Genomic DNA, 22,601 nt, shown 5'->3' with positions numbered 1-22,601 from the left:
ACTTTACGCATGCTAACTGCTAACATTTAAAGTACCGAAATAAAGTTGACTTTTGGGCGTATACCCACAATGAGCTATTAAGCTAGCATGATAACGTTAGCATGCTAACAGTTAGCATGCGTAAAGTAACAAAATAAAGTTGACTTTTGGGTGTATACCCAAAAGGAGCTTTTGAATTAGCATGATAACGTTAAAATGTTAGCAGTTAGCATGCGTAAAGTACCGAAATAAAGTTGACTCTTGGGGGTATACCCGAATTGAGCTTTTAAATTAGCATGATAACGTTAAAATGTTAGCAGTTAGCATGCGCAAAGTAACAAAATAAAGTTGACTCTTGGGTGTATACCCAAAAGGAGCATTCGAATTAGCATGATAACGTTAAAATGTTAGCAGTTAGCATGCGCAAAGTAACAAAATAAAGTTGACTCTTGGGTGTATACCCAAAAGGAGCTTTAAAATTAGCATGATAATGTTAAAATGTTAGCAGTTAGCATGCGTAAAGTACCAAAATAAAGTTGACTTTTGGGCGTATACCCACAATGAGCTATTAAGCTAGCATGATAACGTTAGCATGCTAACAGTTAGCATGCGTAAAGTAACAAAATAAAGTTGACTCTTGGGTGTATACCCAAAAGGAGTTTTAAAATTAGCATGATAATGTTAAAATGTTAGCAGTTAGCATGCGTAAAGTACCGAAATAAAGTTGACTTTTGGGCGTATACCCAAAATGAGCTATTAAGCTAGCATGATAACGTTAACATGCTAACAGTTAGCATGCGTAAAGTAACAAAATAAAGTTGACTCTTGGGTGTATACCCAAAAGGAGCTTTTGAATTAGCATGATAACGTTAAAATGTTAGCAGTTAGCATGCGTAAAGTAACAAAATAAAGTTGACTTTTTGGGCATATACCCAAAATAAGCTATCATGTTAGCATGCGTAAAGAGACAAAATAAAGTTGACTCTTGGGCGTATACCCTAATTGAACTATTAAGATAGCATGCTAATGTTAACATGTTAGCAGTTAGCATGTTAGCAGTTAGCATGTTTGAAGTTGAAATTTTTTCGACATATTTCTGAAATCCGACCAAAGGTTTTTAGCAAATGTTAGTAAAGTGGTGTGCTTCAGAACCACAGGGGCACGGAACTCCTCCTGGGCGTGGACGCTCTGGGCCTGCACATCTACCAGCCGGACAACAAGCTGACGCCCAAGTGCTCCTTCCCCTGGAACGAGATCCGCGACGTGTCCTACAGCGACAAAGAGGTAGGCGCTGATCGCCTTCGCCAATCAAGCGACAAACGTGACCTTTTTCTCGCCGCACGCTTTATAACAAAGTCAACGAGCAGGCCAGTGAAAGTGACTGTTTGTCTTCAGTTCACCATCAAACCCGTGGACAAGAAAGCCGACGTGTTCAAGTTCAACTCCTCGCGGCTGAGAGTCAACAAGTTGGTGAGTCAAAATGGCCATTTTGCTGTTTTTCATTCTCAAAACCAACCACTATAAAGATTGTTTTTGTCATAAACTGTTGGTGGTGAACCCAAAGATGCAGAGATGGCAGGCGTAGCGCAGGAAAACATGACTTTAATACATACTTGCCAACCTTGAGACCTCCGATTTCGGGGGGTGGGGTAGTGGGGGTTGGGGGGCGATGTCGGGGGTGGGGCGGGGGGCGTGGTTGGGGGCGTGGTTAAGATATATATATATATAAGAAATACTTGACTTTCAGTGAATTCTAGCTATACATATATATATTTTATTACATATATATATATATATATATATATATATATGTATGTGTGGGGAAAAAAATCACAAGACTATTTCATCTCTACAGGCCTGTTTCATGAGGGGGGGTACCCTCAATCGTCAGGAGATTTTAATGGGAGCATTCGCATACCATGGTTTATATAGGGCACAGAGTGGGTGGGTACAGGCTGGCGTAGGGGCGTGGTGATTGGCTCATGTGTTACCTAGGAGGTGTTTCCGTCTATGGCGGCATGTTGTTACAATTTCGCTGCGCTTGTTGAGGGATGACAGGTCTGGACGGTAAATAATAAACAGTTTCTCTTTCAAGCATAGGTTGCATCTTTTATTACCACTATTGTAAGGTGTGCTGGATGCAAGAATTTGCCATGTTATTGAATATTCAACATTATTGTCTTTGAGGTCCCAAATGTGTTTGCTGAGTTCTGTGGTATTTCGCAGGTTTTTGTTCCTGAAAGAAGCCTTGTGATTGTTCCATCTGGTTTTGAATTCTCCCTCGGTTAATCCTACATATGTGTCGGATGTGTTAATGTCCTTGCGTATTACCTTAGATTGGTAGACAACTGATGTTTGTAAGCACCCCCCGTTGAGAGGGCAATCAGGTTTCTTTCGACAGTTGCAGCCTTTGTTGGTTTTGGAGTCGCTCTGTTCGGGGGCCGACGGCTCATTTGCAATTGTTTTGTTGGAGCCGTCGGCCCCCGGACAGAGCGACTCCAAAACCAACAAAGGCTGCAACTGTCGAAAGAAACCTGATTGCCCTCTCAACGGGGGGTGCTTACAAACATCAGTTGTCTACCAATCTAAGGTAACACGCAAGGACATTAACACATCCGACACATATGTAGGATTAACCGAGGGAGAGTTCAAAACCAGATGGAACAATCACAAGGCTTCTTTCAGGAACCAAAACCTGCGGAATACCACAGAACTCAGCAAACACATTTGGGACCTCAAAGACAATAATGTTGAATATTCAATAACATGGCAAATTCTTGCATCCAGCACACCTTACAATAGTGGTAATAAAAGATGCAACCTATGCTTGAAAGAAAAACTGTTTATTATTTACCGTCCAGACCTGTCATCCCTCAACAAGCGCAGCGAAATTGTAACAGCATGCCGCCACAGACGGAAACACCTCCTAGGTAACACATGAGCCAATCACCACGCCCCTACGCCAGCCTGCACCCACCCACTCTGTGCCCTATATAAACCATGGTATGTGAATGCTCCCATTAAAATCTCCTGATGATTGAGGGAACCCCCCTCATGAAACAGGCCTGTAGAGATGAAATAGTCTTGTGATTTTGTTTCCCACACATACATATATATATATATATATATATATATATATATATATATATATATATATATATATATATATATATATATATATATGTATTGTCGGAGGCAGATATTTACATATATCCGAATTTAAGTTGTACTTCTTTCATTTCTTAGTCATATTTGAAAACAGCTCGTGTTTTCCATTTCTTCTCTTGATGCTCTGTCAGCAAGTATACTGTGTGTGTTAACCTTGAGTTCTTTGGAATGTGTTTTGACTAGCATTTGTTTTGTCTATAGAGATGGGACGAGAGAGAGGGTGGTGGGATCGGGAAGACAGACCATTTGGGGGAGGCGCAATAGAATGTTCTAGGGTTAGACTGGTCTCAATCAATGTATATTGGCAAAGCTTTGAGAATATACAACAAAATACCTATTCTGTCTCTGGTGGTTTTTCAACTCAGCTTTAAGTGTCGTAAAGAGCTTGGGAGCGAATTGTGACTTGAATTCCCTGGGAGGAACAACTGGTCCAAAACGCAACAATTTGGGGGCTCGTCCGGGCGACACGCTGAGAATTGGACACCTCTTACACTCTTCTGGACAGACTCACTAGTGGCCAAACAAAAACAAGGTAAGCAGAGCCTTTTTCTAAAATCTGCTTTAGGAGTCTGTCTTTAAGTATGTAAGTCAAACACTGTTTGTACCCCAGACACAGAGTAGGTGTTTTGTACGAGACGGGGATGTGAGAGTGGACATTTTGATGGATTGATTGCATTTCTCCCTTGTCCGCCATTACATAAAAAGCTGTAAATAAGTGGTCATCTCGCGCCATTGTGTCTCGACTACCGTGACGGGCAGTTTCATTGACGAATAAACTAATAGTTGGGTGTAGCTCACCCTGGGTCATTGGTCGTCGCCTAAACGAGTAAGGGTTTCCAGACCCTTCGTCTGGAACGAAAAATTCTGAGGTAAGGGTTTCCAGACCCTTCGTCTGGGACGAAAAATTCTGAGGAAAGGGTTTCCAGACCCTTTGTCTGGGACGAAACATTCTGAGGTAAGGGTTTCCAGACCCTTCGTCTGGGACGAAAAATTCTGAGGTAAGGGGTTCCAGACCCTTCGTCTGGGACGAAAAATTCTGAGGTAAAAGACACTGGTCCAAAACGCAACAGTATGTATATATATATATATATATATATATATATATATATATATATATATATATAAATAAATAAAATAAATACTTGAATTTCAGTGTTCATTTATTTACACATATACACACACATAACACTCATCTACTCATTGTTGAGTTAAGGGTTGAATTGTCCATCCTTGTTCTGTTCTCTGTCACTATTTCAGAACACACACATTATACAAATATACATTTTAAAATCAATAAGAAAACGGGAGCTCTAATTTGGGAGTCTGAATTAGGATCAGAAGTTCCTATATAAACATTGCGCACTCACGTTGCCTTTTTGTATTGATTACTGCAGCTGTGCACTGGATTCATTCACAAATACAAACTACAACTCACAAACACTTTAGAGTTAGGCTCCACCATCAGAATGTGTACTTAAACTTATAAAGATCACATGGATATTATTCAGTGAGTTGATTCACCAAAACTAACCTGTTATACAGGAGGAAAAAGCACACAGGACGTTTCAATTGTTCACAGACTGGTCGCTCTCATCAGAATGACCAGACACTTCCGGTCTGCAGGTGATAGCATTCAATCGGGAAGAAACGCCCTACTGCCCCCTACTGACCAATGTGAATACTGATAAATGTGTAATGACAGCTCCAAAAACGAATTCAAACCACAAAATAAAATAAATAAATCGACACAAAAATGTGACACATTATGGGTGGGTCACATATGCATGTACAGTAGATGGCAGTATTGTCCTGTTTAAAAGTGTCACAACATTGCTGTTTACGGCAGACGAACTGCTTTACAGTAGACGAAAACTTGACTGCTGTTGTTGTGTGTTGTTACCGCGCTGGGAGGACGTTAATGAAACTGCCTAACAATAAACCCACTTAAGAAACCAAGAACTCGCCCTCGATCATTAGCTGTTGATATTGTGGGAAAGCGGACGCGTGAACAGGCTGTCAACACGTCACTCAGGTCCGCATGGAGCTGGAGGGGGCGTGGCCTCCAGCTACGCCTGAATTTCGAGAGATTTTCGGGAGAAAATTTGTCCCGGGAGGTTTTCGGGAGAGGCGCTGAATTTCGGGAGTCTCCCGGAAAATCCGGGAGGGTTGGCAAGTATGCTTTAATAGGATAACAGGAAACAAGGAAACGATCATCGAGCCCTGACCGGAGGGCGAAGCAGGCATAAATAGCAGCCAGGTGAGGGGAAACAGCACTCACGGAGCCAAGCAGGAAATGGAACCAAAATAAGAGCGCTGACAGGAAAAAAACACCAACCAAGGAAACACAACCCGACGTGAATGTGACAGATCGTCACAGTACACCCCCCTTTAGGGACGGATTCTAGATTTCCCCCCAAAAAACAAGGTTAAAAAATCACAGGAGGTTGGAGGGCGGAGTTGGCGGTGGGCCGCCAGGCCAAGTGTCCCCGAATCCACCGGGGACGGGTCAGGTGGCATTCGACTCGCCGCCACCACTGGCGAGGCGGTCGCCCACGGAACGGCCACATTCTTGGCCGACGAGGGGGCCGCATGCGGGCGCCTAATAGCCTAAGCAGAGAAGCCCAGACTTTCCTCTCCCAAGCCACTTTGTCCAACTCCTCCCGGGGGATCCCGGGACGTTCCCAGGCCAGCCGGGAGACATAGTCTTCCCAACGTGCCCTGGGTCTTCCCCGTGGCCTCCTACCGGTCGGATGTGCCCTAAACACGTTGGGGTGTGTCGGAGGCAGATATTTTACATATATCCGAATTTAAGTGTTACTTCTTTTTATTTCATAATCATATTACAAAACAGCTAGTGTTTTTCTTCCAATTGTGGTCTTTTGGTTGTCTGCAAATACTGTGTGCTAACCTTGAGTGTGGAATGTAAGAAAGAGAGATACTCCTTCTTCTTATCTATTCTTATGTCCAGGTGCGGAGGACAATGGGCATGTGTTTGGGCTGAAAAGACAAGACAGCGAGGGAGGGAGAGAGACTTTATAGGATAGAGGGTTTTCCATTTCGGGGGGAAATGGAAAACCGATGCTGGACTGGTCTCAGTATATTAGCAAAGCTTTGCAAATATATTACAAAATACCTATTCTGTCTCTGGTGGTTCTTCTACTCAGCTTTAAGTGTCGTAAAGAGCTTGGGAGCGACCAGCGACTTGAATTCCCTGGGAGGAACAACTGGTCCAAACGCAACATCCTGACCAGATGCCCGAACCACCTCATCTGGCTCCTCTCCATGTGGAGGAGCAGCGGCTTTACTTTGAGCTCCTCCCGGATGGCAGAGCTTCTCATTCTATCTTAAAGGGAAAGCCCCACCACCCGGCGGAGGAAACTCATTTGGGCCGCTTGTACCCGTGATCTTGTCTTTTCGGTCATGACCCAAAGCTCATGACCATAGGCGAGGATGGGAACGTAGAACGACCGGTAAATTGAGAGCTTTGCCTTCCGGCTCACCTCCTTCTTTTACCACAACGGATCAATACAGCGTCCGCATTACTGAAGACGCCTGTCGATCTCACCATCCACTCTTCCCTCACTCGTGAACAAGACTCCGAGGTGGACCCACTGGAGAGAATGGCGGTGTCTGCGGTGGCCTCACTGGGAAAGGTGAGAGCTGCTGACCTTAGCCCCCGCCCCACTCAAGGGACGGATCCCAGATGTCACAAGAAAGGCTGTGAGAGCAGGGAGGGACCTGGGGGGTCGCGGGTCCTGCCGACTCTGGCCGCCCCCTTGGAACAGACGACAGGGACGGTGGGTGGGAGCCGAGGAACCGGTCCGTGCTGCAATCAAGCCACAGAACTTGTTGTCCATCAAGGAGACCATGCAGGCACACTTTTTGTCGGCGGCTTTCTCCCGAGCAGCCATTTGTTTTTTCCAGACAGCCCACCAACTCTCTGCGGGGTTTGTATTTGGCTCGATGATTCTGTCATAATCTGTTGGTGGTGAACCCCAAGATGCAGAGGTGGCAGCCTGGCCACACCTGTTGTCAATCTATTTATGCCTGCCTCACCCTCCAGTAAGGGCTCGATGATTGGTTTCCTGGTATCCTGTTTGCTGTCTCCTGTTATTCTGGTTCCTGGTTCCCCTGCATTTCCTTTTGACATTAAAGCCATCTCTGCATCTTGGGGTTCACAGATTATGCCAGTTTTAACCTAAAAGGAGCAGTCGAGTGGAAAAGCAAGTTGCCTCTACATTGAAGCTATTATAATATATATCTGATTTATGACACCTAAGGACTTCCGATAAATAGATACGATCAAAATAGAGATTCCCGGGGCCATTTGGAGAGATAATAAGGAAGCCAGTCACGTAGAGGAGGAACCACAGACACCTTCCCCATTAACAACAATACTATTCAAGCAGACTTTGCAGGAACCAATAACGATTACTTTAGGGGAAATTGGAACGTAGCGCGGGTCGCAAACGGGCCCCCCGGGTCCGCACTTTAGACACCTCTGCGTAGGCAATAAGCTTGCCCTCGGTTCTCTTCCTACAGATCCTCCAGCTCTGCATTGGTAACCACGACTTGTTCATGCGGCGGCGGCGCGTGGACTCCCTGGAGGTGCAGCAGATGAAGGCCCAGGCCAAAGAGGAGCGAGCCAGGAAGCAGGTGCTGGTCGTACTCATCTTAAAGGGGAACACTTTTTTTTTTAGGAATTTAGAATTTAAAAAAATCTCTAAAAAAACATCCAAAAAAACCTCCATCAACGTTTCGTATACACGCTGTAAGTATATATGTAATGTAGTATCCGTCACTTTAGAAACAACATGTTATATTTACGTATTTTGCCCGTTTTAAGCATACGGCGCCGTATTAATTAATTAAATTCCTTCAACAACAAAAACAAAACTACTAATCATGGCAGACTTCATGAGAGACAACAAAGACTACTTTGGAACAAATGAGGAACCAGAACTTCCATAGCTAGTGGGTCCATGACGATGACTTCTGTTTTGTTTGATCTTCCGTTTTACTGCCGTGTTACGGACACCATTTGGAAACAAATAAGGTATGTTAATAAATATTTTTTTTTAAATTCTGTGTAAATAACTCTTCACAACGGATAATATATGGAAATATATTTTTCTTCTAAATTTTAGTAGGTGCGGCTTATATACCGGTGCTCTATAGTCCGGAATACGGCACTACAATAAATTAACGTTCGGCCGATAGTTGCCGTTTTTAACTGATCGTCTGACGTGAAGCTGATTTCCACACAAGAAGCTAACCGCTAAAGCTGCGATATAAAGTAGGTGTGATCGATCCAGATGTCGATACTATTGATACCTAGTGCTGTTCACTTTTGAACCAGTATTTTACCAATTCCCAGTACCTGGGAATGGATAGCGGTAATCAACCAGTACTTTTGTGTTTGTTAATAAATATGAATTGTTTTTGATTATAAAATCTTGTATTTTATTGCTATTATGATAACTGATGATAACATTGCAATATTTAAAAATGAGCTAATTATGATAACTGCTGTCCAGTTATTACATCTTGTTTTATTATCATATTATCATTTGCTAATTGCAATTACAGTCCAAGTCATTAGGTGGCAGTAGTGTATAGTTTATGGTGTGTTGGCTCGTCAGTTTGTTGCGCCCCAAAAAGTGTCAGTACTGTAAGTATCGTGCTAATTACGCTGCTTGATTGTAACATGCATCTAAGTTGTATTTTTCATGAACAAATTTGGAGGTGTTGAAATCGCCATGTAAAATCGCTAATGCTAATCAGTAGCATGTCACCAGCAAAGCCAATGTATATATATATATTTTTTAGTCAATTCCTTTGCTGGCATTGAAAAATGCAACTTTACCTAGAGGTGGTTTGGCTGAGTCCACTCTCAGTGCTGCTGGAGTGATCGGCCGGGTGTGGCGTCATACGAAACCAAGTTACCCTAACATAGCATTGTTGGATTTTACGTGAATCGGTGACGCATAGCGCCAAAAAAAGTACCTTATGAATAATACTTAAATGGTTAGACATATTTTTTTCTTCTTTTTCTCATTACAAAATCTTTTTGTCGGTTGTTTTTGTTATTTTTTACAAAGTGAGGGAGTAAGTCCCTGGATACAGGAAGGCTTTGAGGGCAAAACCCAAATGATTTTAGCAGGAGCCACTAGTAGTTTTTGCTTTTTGTTTACTTATTTTGCACTAAACACTTTATTTTGTTAAACACAATTTTATGTAAAAAAGAATGTATATAATAAAAAAATATTTTGAAAAAAATTTATAATGGGAAATAATTAGAAACAATTATTTATGAAATAAAAAAATATATTTTTAAATAGTTTATAATAGAAAATAGTTTTAAAAATGATTTATGCAATAAAAAATATTTTGGAAAATACTTTATAATAGAAATTAATTTTAAAAGTAATTTATTTAATAAAAAAATGTTTTTAAATAATTTATCATAGGAAATAATTAAAGGAAATTATTTATCCATCCATCCATCCATTTTTCTACCGCTTATTTTTATGTAATAAAAACAATATTTATGAAATAATTTATAATAGAAAATACTTTTTGAAATAGGTTATGTAATAGACATAATTTTGGAAAATACTTTATAATAGAAAATATTTTTTAACATAATTTATGTAATACAAAATCATTTTGAAAATAATTTATAACAGAAAATAATTAGAAACAATTATTTATGAAATAAAAAAATATATTTTTTAAATAGTTTATAATAGAAAATAGTTTTAAAAATGATTTATGCAATAAAAAATATTTTGGAAAATACTTTATAATAGAAAATAATTTTAAAAGTAATTCATTTAATAAAAAAAATGTTTTTAAATAATTTATCATAGGAAATAATTAAAGGAAATTATTTATGTAATAAAAAAAATATTTATGAAATAATTTATAATAGAAAATACTTTTTGAAATAAGTTATGTAATAAACATAATTTTGGAAAATACTTTATAATAGAACATATTTTTAAACATAATTTATGTAATAAAAAATCATTTTGAAATTAACTTATAATAGAAAATAATTAAAAAAAAAAATTTAAGTAATAAAAAAGTCCATACCACAATTTGATTTACAACAATTCTAGCAAGTTCTACATTTAATAAGATAATATTGTTCTACATTTCTTTACTTTAGTTACTTGCAATAAAACATATTCCACATCTATAATATATCCTCAAAGTGTCGGATCTGAGACCAAAAAATCGGATCAGGATCAGAGTGTAGAAATGTTGATGAAGTGAACAAATAAAGTGATAAAAAAGGTAGAGGCGGGTTGGATGGTTCCGTCACTCTTTGGACCGTGTGTGGTCCAGATGGAGAGGCGGCGGCTGCAGCAGGAGAAGCAGCTGCGGGAGGAGGCGGAGCGAGCCCGTGACGATCTGGAAAGGAGACTGATGCAGCTGCAGGACCAGGCTCACGCCGCCAACCAGGCCTTGGTAGCTTGCATCATCTTCACGCGCTAACTCCTTCTTGTCGCCACGTAAAGTCTGTCCTCCCTTGTGTTTGGTCCAGCTGCGTTCGGAGCAGACGGCCGACCTGCTGGCCGAGAAGGCGCAGGTGGCCGAGGAGGAGGCCAAGCTGCTGGCCCAGAAGGCGGCCGAGGCCGAGACGGAGACGCAGCGTGTCAAGGTGACGGCCATGCGGGGCCAGGAGGAGCGGCGCCTCATGGAGCAGAAAATGCTGGAGGCCGAGATGCTGGCCCTCAAGATGGCCGAGGAGTCGGAAAGGAGGTGGGGACAGGTGCAGGGTCACTGGGGGTTAAGAGTTGGAAAGGAGGTGGGGACAGGTGCAGGGTCACTGGGGGTAAGGAGTCAGAAAGGAGGTAGGGACAGGTGCAGGGTCACTGGGGGTAAGGAGGTGGGGACAGGTGCAGGGTCACTGGAGGTAAGGAGTCGGAAAGGAGGTGGGAACAGGTGCAGGGTCACTGGGGGTTAGGAGTCGAAAAGGAGGTGGGAAGAGGTGCAGGGTCACTGGGGGTAAGGAGTCGGAAAGGAGGTGGGGGCAGGTGCAGGGTCACTGGGGCTTAGGAGTCAGAAAGGAGGTGGGCACAGGTGCAGGGTCACTGGGGCTTAGGAGTCAGAAAGGAGGTGGGAACAGGTGCTGGCTCACTGGGGGGTTAAGAGTCGGAAAGGAGGTGGGGACAGGTGCAGGGTCACTGGGGCTTAGGAGTCGGAAAGGAGGTAGGGACAGGTGCAGGGTCACTGATATTAAGGAGTCAGAAAGGAGGTGGGGACAGGTGCAGGGTCACTGGGGCTTAGGAGTCGGAAAGGAGGTAGGGACAGGTGCAGGGTCACTGACAGTAAGGAGTCAGAAAGGAGGTGGGGACAGGTGCAGGGTCACTGGAGGTAAGGAGTCGGAAAGGAGGTGGGGACAGGTGCAGGGTCACTGGGGGTAAGGAGCCGGAAAGGAGGTGGGGACAGGTCCAGGGTCACAGGGGCTTAGGAGTCGGAAAGGAGGTGGGGGCAGGTGCAGGGTCACTGGGGGTTAAGAGTCAGAAAGGAGGTGGGGACAGGTGCAGGGTCACTGGGGGTAAGGAGCCGGAAAGGAGGTGGGGACAGGTGCAGGGTCACAGGGGGGTAAGGAGCTGGAAAGTAGGGGGGGACAGGTGCAGGGTCACTGGGGGTTAAGAGTCGGGAAAGGTGGTGGGGACAGGTGCAGGGTCACTGGGGCTTAGGAGTCGGAAAGGAGGTGGGAACAGGTGCAGGGTCACTGGGGGTAAGGAGTCGGAAAGGAGGTGGGGACAGGTGCAGGGTCACTGGGGGTTAGGAGTCGAAAAGGAGGTGGGAAGAGGTGCAGGGTCACTGGGGGTAAGGAGTCGGAAAGGAGGTGGGGACAGGTGCAGGGTCACTGGGGGTAAGGAGTCGAAAAGGAGGTGGGAAGAGGTGCAGGGTCACTGGGGGTAAGGAATCGGAAAGGAGGTGGGGACAGGTGCAGGGTCACTGGGGGTAAGGAGTCGGAAAGGAGGTGGGGAAAGGTGCAGGGTCACTGGGGGTTAAGAGTCGGAAAGGAGGTCGGGACAGGTGCAGGGTCACTGGGCCTTAGAAGTCGGAAAGGAGGTGGGGACAAGTGCAGGGTCCCTTGGGCTTAGGAGTCGAAAAGGAGGTGGGAACAGGTGCAGGTTCACTGGGGGTGAAGAGTCGGAAAGGAGGTGGGGACAGGTGCAGGGTCACTGGGGGTAAGGAGTCAGAAAGGAGGTGGGGACAGGTGCAGGGTCACTGGGGGTAAGAGTCAGAAAGGAGGTGGGGACAGGTGCAGGGTCACTGGAGGTAAGGAGTCGGAAAGGAGGTGGGGACAGGTGCAGGGTCACTGGGGTTAAGGAGTCAGAAAGGAAGTGGGGACAGGTGCAGGGTCACTGGGGGTAAGGAGTCGGAAAGGAGGTGGGGACAGGTGCAGGGTCACTGGGGCTTAGGAGTCGGAAAGGAGGTGGGGGCAGGTGCAGGGTCACTGGGGGTTAAGAGTCAGAAAGGAGGTGGGGACAGGTGCAGGGTCACTGGGGGTAAGGAGCCGGAAAGGAGGTGGGGACAGGTGCAGGGTCACAGGGGGGTAAGGAGCTGGAAAGTAGGGGGGGACAGGTGCAGGGTCACTGGGGGGTTAAGAGTCGGAAAGGAGGTGGGGACAGGTGCAGGGTCACTGGGGGTTAGGAGTCGGAAAGGAGGTGGGGACAGGTGCAGGGTCACTGGGGGTAAGGAGTCAGAAAGGAGGTCGGGACAGGTGCAGGGTCACTGGGGGTAAGGAGTCGGAAAGGAGGTGGGGACAGGTGCAGGGTCACTGGGGGGTTAAGAGTCAGAAAGGAGGTGGGGACAGGTGCAGGGTCACTGGGGGGTTAAGAGTCAGAAAGGAGGTGGGGACAGGTGCAGGGTCACTGGGGGGTTAAGAGTTAGAAAGGAGGTGGGGACAGGTGCAGGGTCACTGGGGCTTAGAAGTCGGAAAGGAGGTGGGGACAGGTGCAGGATCACTGGGGGTTAAGAGTTGGAAAGGAGGTGGGGACAGGTGCAGGGTCACTGGGGGTTAAGAGTCAGAAAGGAGGTGGGGACAGGTGCAGGGTCACTGGGGCTTAGGAGTCGGAAAGGAGGGGGGAACAGGTGCAGAGTCACTGGGAGTGAGGAGCCGGAAAGGAGGTGGGGACAGGTGCAGGCTCTCTGGGGGTTAAGAGTCGGAAAGGAGGTGGGGACAGGTGCAGGGTCACTGGGGGTTAAGAGTCGGAAAGGAGGTGGGGACAGGTGCAGGGTCACTGGGGGTAAGGAGTCAGAAAGGAGGTCGGGACAGGTGCAGGGTCACTGGGGGTTAGGAGTCGGAAAGGAGGTGGGGACAGGTGCAGGGTCACTGGGGGTAAGGAGTCGGAAAGGAGGTGGGGACAGGTGCAGGGTCACTGGGGGGTTAAGAGTCAGAAAGGAGGTGGGGACAGGTGCAGGGTCACTGGGGGGTTAAGAGTTAGAAAGGAGGTGGGGACAAGTGCAGGCTCACAGGGGCTTAGGAGTCGGAATGGAGGTGGGGACAGGTGCAGGGTCACTGGGGGTAAGGAGTCAGAAAGCAGCGGCCGTCTAGATGGACGCATGCGCACATAGTCTAGACATGTGTATGTCTACATACAAAGATACTGCAATTTTACGTCTTTCCATTCACATACACACATAATGTAAACACCTGTAAGTCCATTTACGCAAACAAAGATAGTGCAAATGTATGTCTTTCCATTCACATACACTCAAAATGTAGACACGTGTATGTCCATTTACGCATACAAAGGTAATGCAAATACACGTCTGTCCATTCACTTACACACAATGTACCGTATTTTTCGGACTATAAATCGCAGTTTTTTTCAGTGCGACTTATATATGTTTTTTTTCCTTTTTTATTATGCATTTAGGGCAGGTGCGACTTATACTCCGAAACATACGGTAAATATGTGTATGTCTACATACGAAGATAATGCAAATACACGTTTGTCCATTCACATACAGACATAATGTAAACACCTGTGTGTCTAATTACACATACAAAGATAACGCAAAGGTACGTCCGTCCATACACACACGCACACACACACAATGCGTAAGTAAGGAGAGGAGAATGCAAATGTAGGTCTGTTCTACTTGTCAGTCCTTTCACACACTTGAACACATTTGTTGCGATGCAGTCACACGCTCGTCCTCAAAGATGTTTTTGTTCGCACTCCAGGATCCTTTTTCAAACAAACCAAAAAAAGTGTGTTTCACGTCTCCGCCACCGCACGTTTCCAGTAGCAGGCTGCACGGGAGCTTTTCTTCCGTCGCTCACGCTGCAAGCCTTTACCTTGCACTATTTCATCATCCTTCCCATCATGCCCAAAGTGACGTTCACCCCCCTCAGGAGTCCACATCCACCTTCTTATTTCTCCGCAGGCGCCACTTCAAAGCGCACACGGCAATCATGTCACACCATTAAACCCTCGCCGCTTAACGCCATTTTTTGGGCGGGGGGGCGAGCACTCTGCCAATGAGAGAAAATGGAACGCGAGACACTCCACACGCGAGTGCCCACTCCAGGCCCACATAGGCGACACCGCGCTGAACTCTCGGGAGCGCCGACACCGGCGTCTGCGTGATGTGGGAGGGTGTGGTAGCAACACGCTTCCCCCAACTGCTGGAGTTCTGATCATGCAACTTGGCCGGTGTCCCTCAGGGCCGAGGAGGCGGAGCAGCTGAAGCAGGACCTGCTGGAGGCCAGGGAGTCTGAGCACAGGGCCAAGCACTCGCTCCTGGAGCTGACCAGCAGAGTGTACACGGTAACACACCCTCACGCTTTCATACGCACACAAATATGACCCGGACAATAGGGCAGCAAGAGGTTTCTTAAACAACTAAAACAAAAACAAACAGTAGCAGTTAAAAGCACTAATGACTTACAACATAAACATAAAAACACGATATAGGTTTAAAAAAAAATCAATAAAAACAAGTACAATAGAAACATGGATTGGCAGACCGGGGTGGTGGTTCCTCTCTTTAAAAAGGGGGGTGTGTTCTAACTATCGTGGGATCACACTCCTCAGCCTTCCCGGTAAGGTCTATTCAGGTGTACTGGAGAGGAGGCTACGCCGGATAGTCGAACCTCGGATTCAGGAGGAACAGTGTGGTTTTCGTCCTGGTCGTGGAACTGTGGACCAGCTCTATACTCTCGGCAGGGTCCTTGAGGGTGCATGGGAGTTTGCCCAACCAGTCTACATGTGCTTTGTGGACTTGGAGAAGGCATTCGACCGTGTCCCTCGGGAAGTCCTGTGGGGAGTGCTCAGAGAGTATGGGGTTTCGGACTGTCTGATTGTGGCGGTCCGCTCCCTGTATGATCAGTGTCAGAGCTTGGTTCGCATTGCCGGCAGTAAGTCGGACACGTTTCCGGTGAGGGTTGGACTCCGCCAAGGCTGCCCTTTGTCACCGATTCTGTTCATAACTTTTATGGACAGAATTTCTAGGCGCAGTCAAGGCGTTGAGGGGATCCGGTTTGGTGGCTGCAGGATTAGGTCTCTGCTTTTTGCAGATGATTTGGTCCTGATGGCTTCATCTGGCCAGGATCTTCAGCTCTCACTGGATCGGTTCGCAGCCGAGTGTGAAGCGACTGGGATGAGAATCAGCACCTCCAAGTCCGAGTCCATGGTTCTCGCCCGGAAAAGGGTGGAGTGCCATCTCCGGGTTGGGGAGGAGATCTTGCCCCAAGTGGAGGAGTTCAAGTACCTCGGAGTCTTGTTCACGAGTGAGGGAAGAGTGGATCGTGAGATCGACAGGCGGATCGGTGCGGCGTCTTCAGTAATGCGGACGCTGTATCAATCGGTTGTTGTGAAGAAGGAGCTGAGCCGGAAGGCAAAGCTCTCAATTTACCGGTCGATCTACGTTCCCATCTTCACCTATGGTCATGAGCTTTGGGTTATGACCGAAAGGACAAGATCACGGGTCGAAATGAGTTTCCTCCACCGGGTGGTGGGTCTCTCCCTTAGAGATAGGGTGAGAAGCTCTGTCATCCGGGAGGAGCTCAAAGTAAAGCCGCTGCTCCTCCACATCGAGAGGAGCCAGATGAGGTGGTTCGGGCATCTGGTCAGGATGCCACCCGAGCGCCTCCCTAAGGAGGTGTTTAGGGCATGTCCGACCGGTAGGAGGCCACGAGGAAGACCCAGGACACGTTGGGAAGACTATGTCTCCCGGCTGGCCTGGGAACGCCTCGGGATCCCCCGGGAGGAGCTGGACGAAGTGGCTGGGGAGAGGGAAGTCTGGGCTTCCCTGCTTAGGCTGCTGCCCCCGCGACCCGTCCTCGGATAAGCGGAAGAAGATGGATGGATGGATGGATGGACAATAGAAACACATTCTCCATCTTTTAAAATGGCCTGAAATTCCCCCAAAGTGATGAGTTCAGGGAGCCTCAGATTCTTGTGTATTTACCTCCATGACCATGGAGCAGCAAGTCTGAAGGCTTTTTGACCAAGACTTGTGTTGGCTCCAGGAACCAACACGCCAAGAATGTCCTGCGACCGCAGACTGTAGTAGCGACTGGAGTCTCGACACACTATAGAACATAACGAAGGGGGAACCACACCAAGAAGTGAATTATTCATAACGAAGGGGGAACCACACCAAGAAGTGGATTATTCACAACGAAGGGGGAACCACACCAAGAAGTGAATTATTCATAACGAAGGGGGAACCACACCAAGGAGTGAATGATTAGTAAAATAAACATCCATGGGGAGAAACTGCCGACAAACAAAGATGGACAATCTGCATTTTGCAAAGTACAAGGTTGCCAGATCCAGGAATCAAACCTAAGGCACAGTGATTTACACTATCCAGTTTTTTCCAATAAGTGTCGGGTGCATTGATAAAAAGCAAGTCTCCATAATTTAAAAGACAAGTTGTCATCAATAAAAATCCCAAGTCCTTTTATGTCCTGACCATTCCAAGTTCCACCTTATGAGCACTTGCTGTTTTTGGAGTGTTCAATGGCAGTCGTTTGCAGTTTGATTTGTCTGAGTCAGCTGGCACTGAACAACATCAAAAGCTCAAAGGTTTGCGTTACAGCGAGGGATGAACGGTACATGACAGCATCATGAATAAAATAGGCCTTTATTGTCATCGCACATCAAGAACAACACAATAGTGGAACACTGATGGCGCTAACCACGAGCCATCAGGAGCAGTCAGGGGTTCTCAAGGTCACCTACACATGGTTTGCTTTTACAGTGTGTTACTGTAAATGCAAAAACTGTTTTTTTACTGTTTTTTGGGAAAAACGGTATCACACTTTAGATTTTTTTTACGGTAAAGTTATTGCAACTGAACTTGCAGCTTTTTACCGTAAAATCTACGTTTTTTGTTTTAACAGTGTATTACTGTAAATGGAAAAACGATACCACGATTTGTTTTTTTACCGTAAACTTCTAGCAGCTGAACTTGCAACTTTTTACTGTAAAATCTTTTGCTTTGGTGTTTTTACCGTTTATTACTATAAATAGAAAAACGGTACCACAATTTGGATTTTTTTACAGTAAAGTTATTGTGACTGAACTTGCACCTTTTTACCGTAAAATCTAAGTTTTTTTGTTTTTACGGTGTATTACTGTAAATGGAAAAACGATACCACACTTTTGTTTTGTTTTTTACGATCAACCTTTGCAGCTGAACTTGCAACTTTTTACTGTAAAATCTATTATTTTGTTGTTTTCATAGTGTATTACTGTAAATGGAAAAAAACGGTATCACACTTTGGATTTTTTTTCTGTAAAGTTATTGCAACTGAACTTGCAGCTTTTTACTGTAAAATCTACGGTTTTTGTTTTTACGGTGTATTACTGTAAATGGAAAAACGATACCACACTTTTGTTTTGTTTTTTACGATAAACCTTTGCGACTGAACTTGCAGCTTTTTAGCATAAAATTTAAGTTTTTTGTTTTTACGGTATATTACTATAAATGGAAAAACGGTACCACAATTTGGATTTTTTTTTTCCCGGTAAAGTTATTGCAACTGAACTTGCAGCTTTTTACTGTAAAATCTACGGTTTTTGTTTTTACGGTGTATTACTGTAAATGGGAAAAAAAACGATGCCACATTTTTTTACGGGAAACTTCTTGCAGCTGAACTTGCAACTTTTTACTGTAAAATCTATTATTTTGTTGTTTTCGTAGTGTAATGGAAAAAAAACGGTATCACACTTTGGATTTTTTTACGGTAAAGTTATTGCAACTGAACTTGCAGCTTTTTACTGTAAAATCTACGTTTTTTGTTTTTACGGTGTATTACTGTAAATGGAAAAACGGTATCACAATTTGGATTTTTTTTACGGTAAAGTTATTGTGACTGAACTTGCCGCTTTTTGGCGTAAAATTTAAGTTTTTTGTTTTTACGGTATATTACTATAAATGGAAAAACGGTACCACAATTTGGATTTTTTTTTTCGGTAAAGTTTTTGCGACTGAACTTGCAGCTTTTTAGCGTGAAATCTACGCTAGTTTTTTTATTATATAATACTGTAAATGGAAAAACGGTACAACACTTTTGATTTTTTTTTCGGTAAAGTTATTGGGACTGAACTTGCAGCTTTTTACTGTAAAATCTACAGTTGTTTTTACGGTGTGTATACTGTAAATGGAATAGCAGTAGTTTATTTTGCGTTGCAGTACCCAGCGCCGCCAGCAGAGCACACGGCTGGCAGGGAGCATCTCAGCTCAGACTTCAAAGACACGGACATGAAGCGTCTCTCCATGGAGATCGAGAAGGAGAAGTGAGTCACTCCAACTCTTAAATGTTCACGCTCCTCCCTGCCATGTTGATTGACAGTTACGGTTGCCATGGTTACGCACATTTCTTCCCGTTTCCCCTCCGACGTCTTCTCGTCACAATTTGGATTGTTTGCATCCAACCTCGGCTTCCCTTGGACGACCTCTCAGCTTTTAGAGGGTTTTTTTCAAGTGAAAATGAAACCGTTTGTCTATTCACATACTGTGAGCACACATCTCCGTCCAGACACACACACACACACACACACCAGGTTGTCCATTCACATACTAATACGCAAAATGCTTGCATGTGTGCATTCACACACAAGCCTCAGTACTTTATATGAATATCTCTCCATTCACATACAAATATAATGTAAATGTAAGTCTGTCCATTCACATACCGACCTGTTTGTCCATTGACATGCACACACACACACACGCGCACAAACAAATCATCTTAACATTAGTCTGACATGCGAAATGTCAACATTAGTTCATCCATTCATGTACACGTAATGCTAACATATGTATGTCCATTCGCATCATACACAGAAAATGAAAATATTTGTCCAAACACAGACACACACACACACACACACACACACATTAACTTGACTCTGACACACACAATGTTAACACTAGTGTGTCCATTCATTTACACATATTGCAAACATGTGTCTCCATTCACACACACTCACACACAAATAATGTCAACATTGCTCTCACGCATACAAAGTTAACATTAGTTTTCCCATTCATTTACAAATAATGTAAACACAAAAAAAATGTATGTCCATTCACATATGGGTGTAAAGGAAGTATGTCTGTCCTTTTACATTATGCAGACAATGCACATAGAAAATGTCAACATGAGTCTGTCCGTTCACATACCAACATAATGCAAAGATTTGTGATCCTATTCACATAATGAAAACGTCTTGTTTGTCCATTCACGCGCACATAGAAAATGTCAACACGAGTCTGTCCATTCACATAGCAACATAAAGCAAAGATCTGTGATTCTGTTCACAGAATGTAAACATCTGTCTGTCCATGAGGAATGTAATGCAAACATGTCTGTCCATTCACATTGTGCAGATAATCTGTATGGCCATTCACACGCACGTAGAAAATGTCAACATGAGTCTGTCCATTCACATAGCAACATAATGCAAATATCTGTGATTCTGTTCACATGATGTAAACATTTGTCTGTCCATTCACATATGAGCACCAAGCAAATATGTATGTCCTTTTACATTGTGCAGATAATGCACATGGAAAATGTCAACATGAGTCTGTCCATTCACATACCAACATAATGCAATGATTTGTGATCCTTTTCACATAATGAAAACATCTGTTTGTCCATTCACACGCACATATAAACACATAGCAACATAAAGCCAGGAAGAGAGCGAGAACAAATCTGTTAGAAGATTGTGGAGGTCAAAGTGAAGGTAAGTTAAGTTAATGGTGGAGAAGAGCAGGCACCTGCAGTAGATAAGATAAGTGAAGTTAATGGTGGTGCTGCTCTCAGGGTGGAGTACGTGGAGAAGAGCAGGCACCTGCAGGAGTTAAGATAAGTTAAGTTAATGTTGGTGCTGCCCTCAGGGTGGAGTACGTGGAGAAGAGCAGGCACCTGCAGGAGTTAAGATAAGTGAAGTTAATGGTGGTGCTGCTCTCAGGGTGGAGTACGTGGAGAAGAGCAGGCACCTGCAGGAGCAGCTGAACCAGCTGAAGACGGAGATCGACAGCCTGAAGCTGAAGGAGCGCGAGACGTCGCTGGACTTCATCCATGAGCAGAACCTTGAGCAAGGCAGCAGCAAGCGCAGCAACTTCAAGAAGGTAAAGTCTGAGGAACACGTCTCACCTTTTTAGCCACTCTGCACATACAAAGTCCTGGTCAAAACACTTGGAAATTTTACACAGTTCAAAGTCAAATTTTACACAATTTTTTGTTCCAGAAACAAGTCATATTATGGAAGGAAAAACACAATTCTACACAAAATTTTACACACATTTTTTTTCCAAAAACAAGTCATATTATGGAGGGAAAAACACAATTTTACAATTTTTTTTTCCAAAAACATGTCATATTATGGAAGGAAAAACACAATTTTACAGAACATTTTACAAAAAGTTTTTTTCCAAAAACATGTCATATTATGGAGGGAAAAACACAATTTTACACAAAGTTTTACACACATTTTTTTCCAAAAACGTCATATTATGGAGGGAAAAACACAATTTTACACAAAATTTTACACACATTCTTTTTTCAAAATCAAGTCATATTATGGAGGGGAAAACACAATCTTACACAATTCTTTTTTCCAAAAACAAGTCATATTATGAAGGGAAAAACACCATTTTACACAAAATTTTACACACATTCATTTTCCAAAAACAAGTCATATTATGCAGGGAAAAACACAATTTTACACAAAATTTTACTAAATTTTTTTTTTCCAAAAACAAGTCATATTATGGAGGGAAAAACAAAATTTTACACAAAATGTTACACACATTTATTTTCCAAAAACAAGTCATATTATGGAGGGAAAAACACAATTTTACACAAAATTTTACACATTTTTTTTCCAAAAACATGTCATATTATGGAGGGAAAAACACAATTTTACACAAAATTTTACACACATTTTTTTCCAAAAACGTGATATTATAGAGGGAAAAACACAACTTTACACAAAATTTTACAACATTTTTTTTTCAAAAAACAAGTCATATTATGGAGGGAAAAACACAATTTTACACAAAATTTTGCACAATTTTTTTCCCCAAAAACAAGTCATACTATGGCAGGAAAACACAATTTTACACAAAATTTTACACACATTTGTTTTCCAAAAACAAGTCATATTATGGAGGGAAAAACACAATTTTACACAAAATTTTACACACATTTATTTTCCAAAAACAAGTCATATTATGGAGGGAAAAACAATTTTACACAAAATTTTACTAAATTTTTTTTTCCAAAAACAAGTCATATTATGGAGTTTTTGGAAAAACACAATTTTACACAAAATTGTGAACAATTTTTCCCCCTAAAACAAGTCATACTATGGAGGGAAAAACACAATTTTACACAACATTTTACAAACATTTTTTTTCTTCCAAAAACAAGTCATATTATGGAGGGAAAAACACAATTTTACAAAAATAAAAATTTCCAAATCAAGTCATATTATGGAGGGAAAAACACAATTTTACACTAAAATTTACACAAATTCTTTTTCCAAAAACAAGTCATATTATGGAGGGGAAAACACAATTTTACACAAAATTTTACTAATTTATTTTTTCCAAAAACAAGTCATATCATGGAGGGAAAGACACAATTTTACACTAAATTTTACACTAATTCTTTTTCCAAAAACATGTCATATTATGGAGGGAAAAACATAATTGTACACAAAATTTTTCACAATTTTTTTTTCCAAAAATAAGTCATATTATGGAGGGAAAAACACAATTTTACACAAAAATGTTCCCCCCAAAAAAGGCATCATATAGAGGGAAAAACACAATTTTACACAAGATTTTACACAAATTCTTTTTCCAAAAACAAGTCATATTATGGAGGGAAAAACACAATTTTACAAAAAAAATGTTTCCAAAACATGTCATATTATGGAGGGAAA

The 22,601-nt window shown here is 43.3% G+C and overlaps 1 protein-coding gene across 1 annotated transcript in view; it reads left to right on the top strand.

The window, feature by feature from the left end:
• Positions 1-22,601, top strand: part of nf2a (NF2, moesin-ezrin-radixin like (MERLIN) tumor suppressor a) — an 81,370-nt gene that overhangs the window by 44,064 nt on the left and 14,705 nt on the right. The window contains exons 9-16 of the mRNA XM_061980069.2: positions 1,129-1,263; positions 1,375-1,449; positions 7,690-7,803; positions 10,501-10,623; positions 10,700-10,917; positions 14,852-14,954; positions 18,832-18,935; positions 20,622-20,781. Of these exons, the coding sequence (XP_061836053.2) occupies positions 1,129-1,263; positions 1,375-1,449; positions 7,690-7,803; positions 10,501-10,623; positions 10,700-10,917; positions 14,852-14,954; positions 18,832-18,935; positions 20,622-20,781 (1,032 nt within the window). The remainder of the gene's footprint in view (positions 1-1,128; positions 1,264-1,374; positions 1,450-7,689; positions 7,804-10,500; positions 10,624-10,699; positions 10,918-14,851; positions 14,955-18,831; positions 18,936-20,621; positions 20,782-22,601) is intronic.

The sequence above is a fragment of the Nerophis lumbriciformis genome, linkage group LG20, assembly GCF_033978685.3.
Source record: "Nerophis lumbriciformis linkage group LG20, RoL_Nlum_v2.1, whole genome shotgun sequence".
Lineage (NCBI taxonomy): Eukaryota > Metazoa > Chordata > Actinopteri > Syngnathiformes > Syngnathidae > Nerophis > Nerophis lumbriciformis.
The sequence above is the reverse complement of the archived record's forward strand: the minus strand, read 5'-3'. Positions and strand labels throughout refer to the sequence as shown.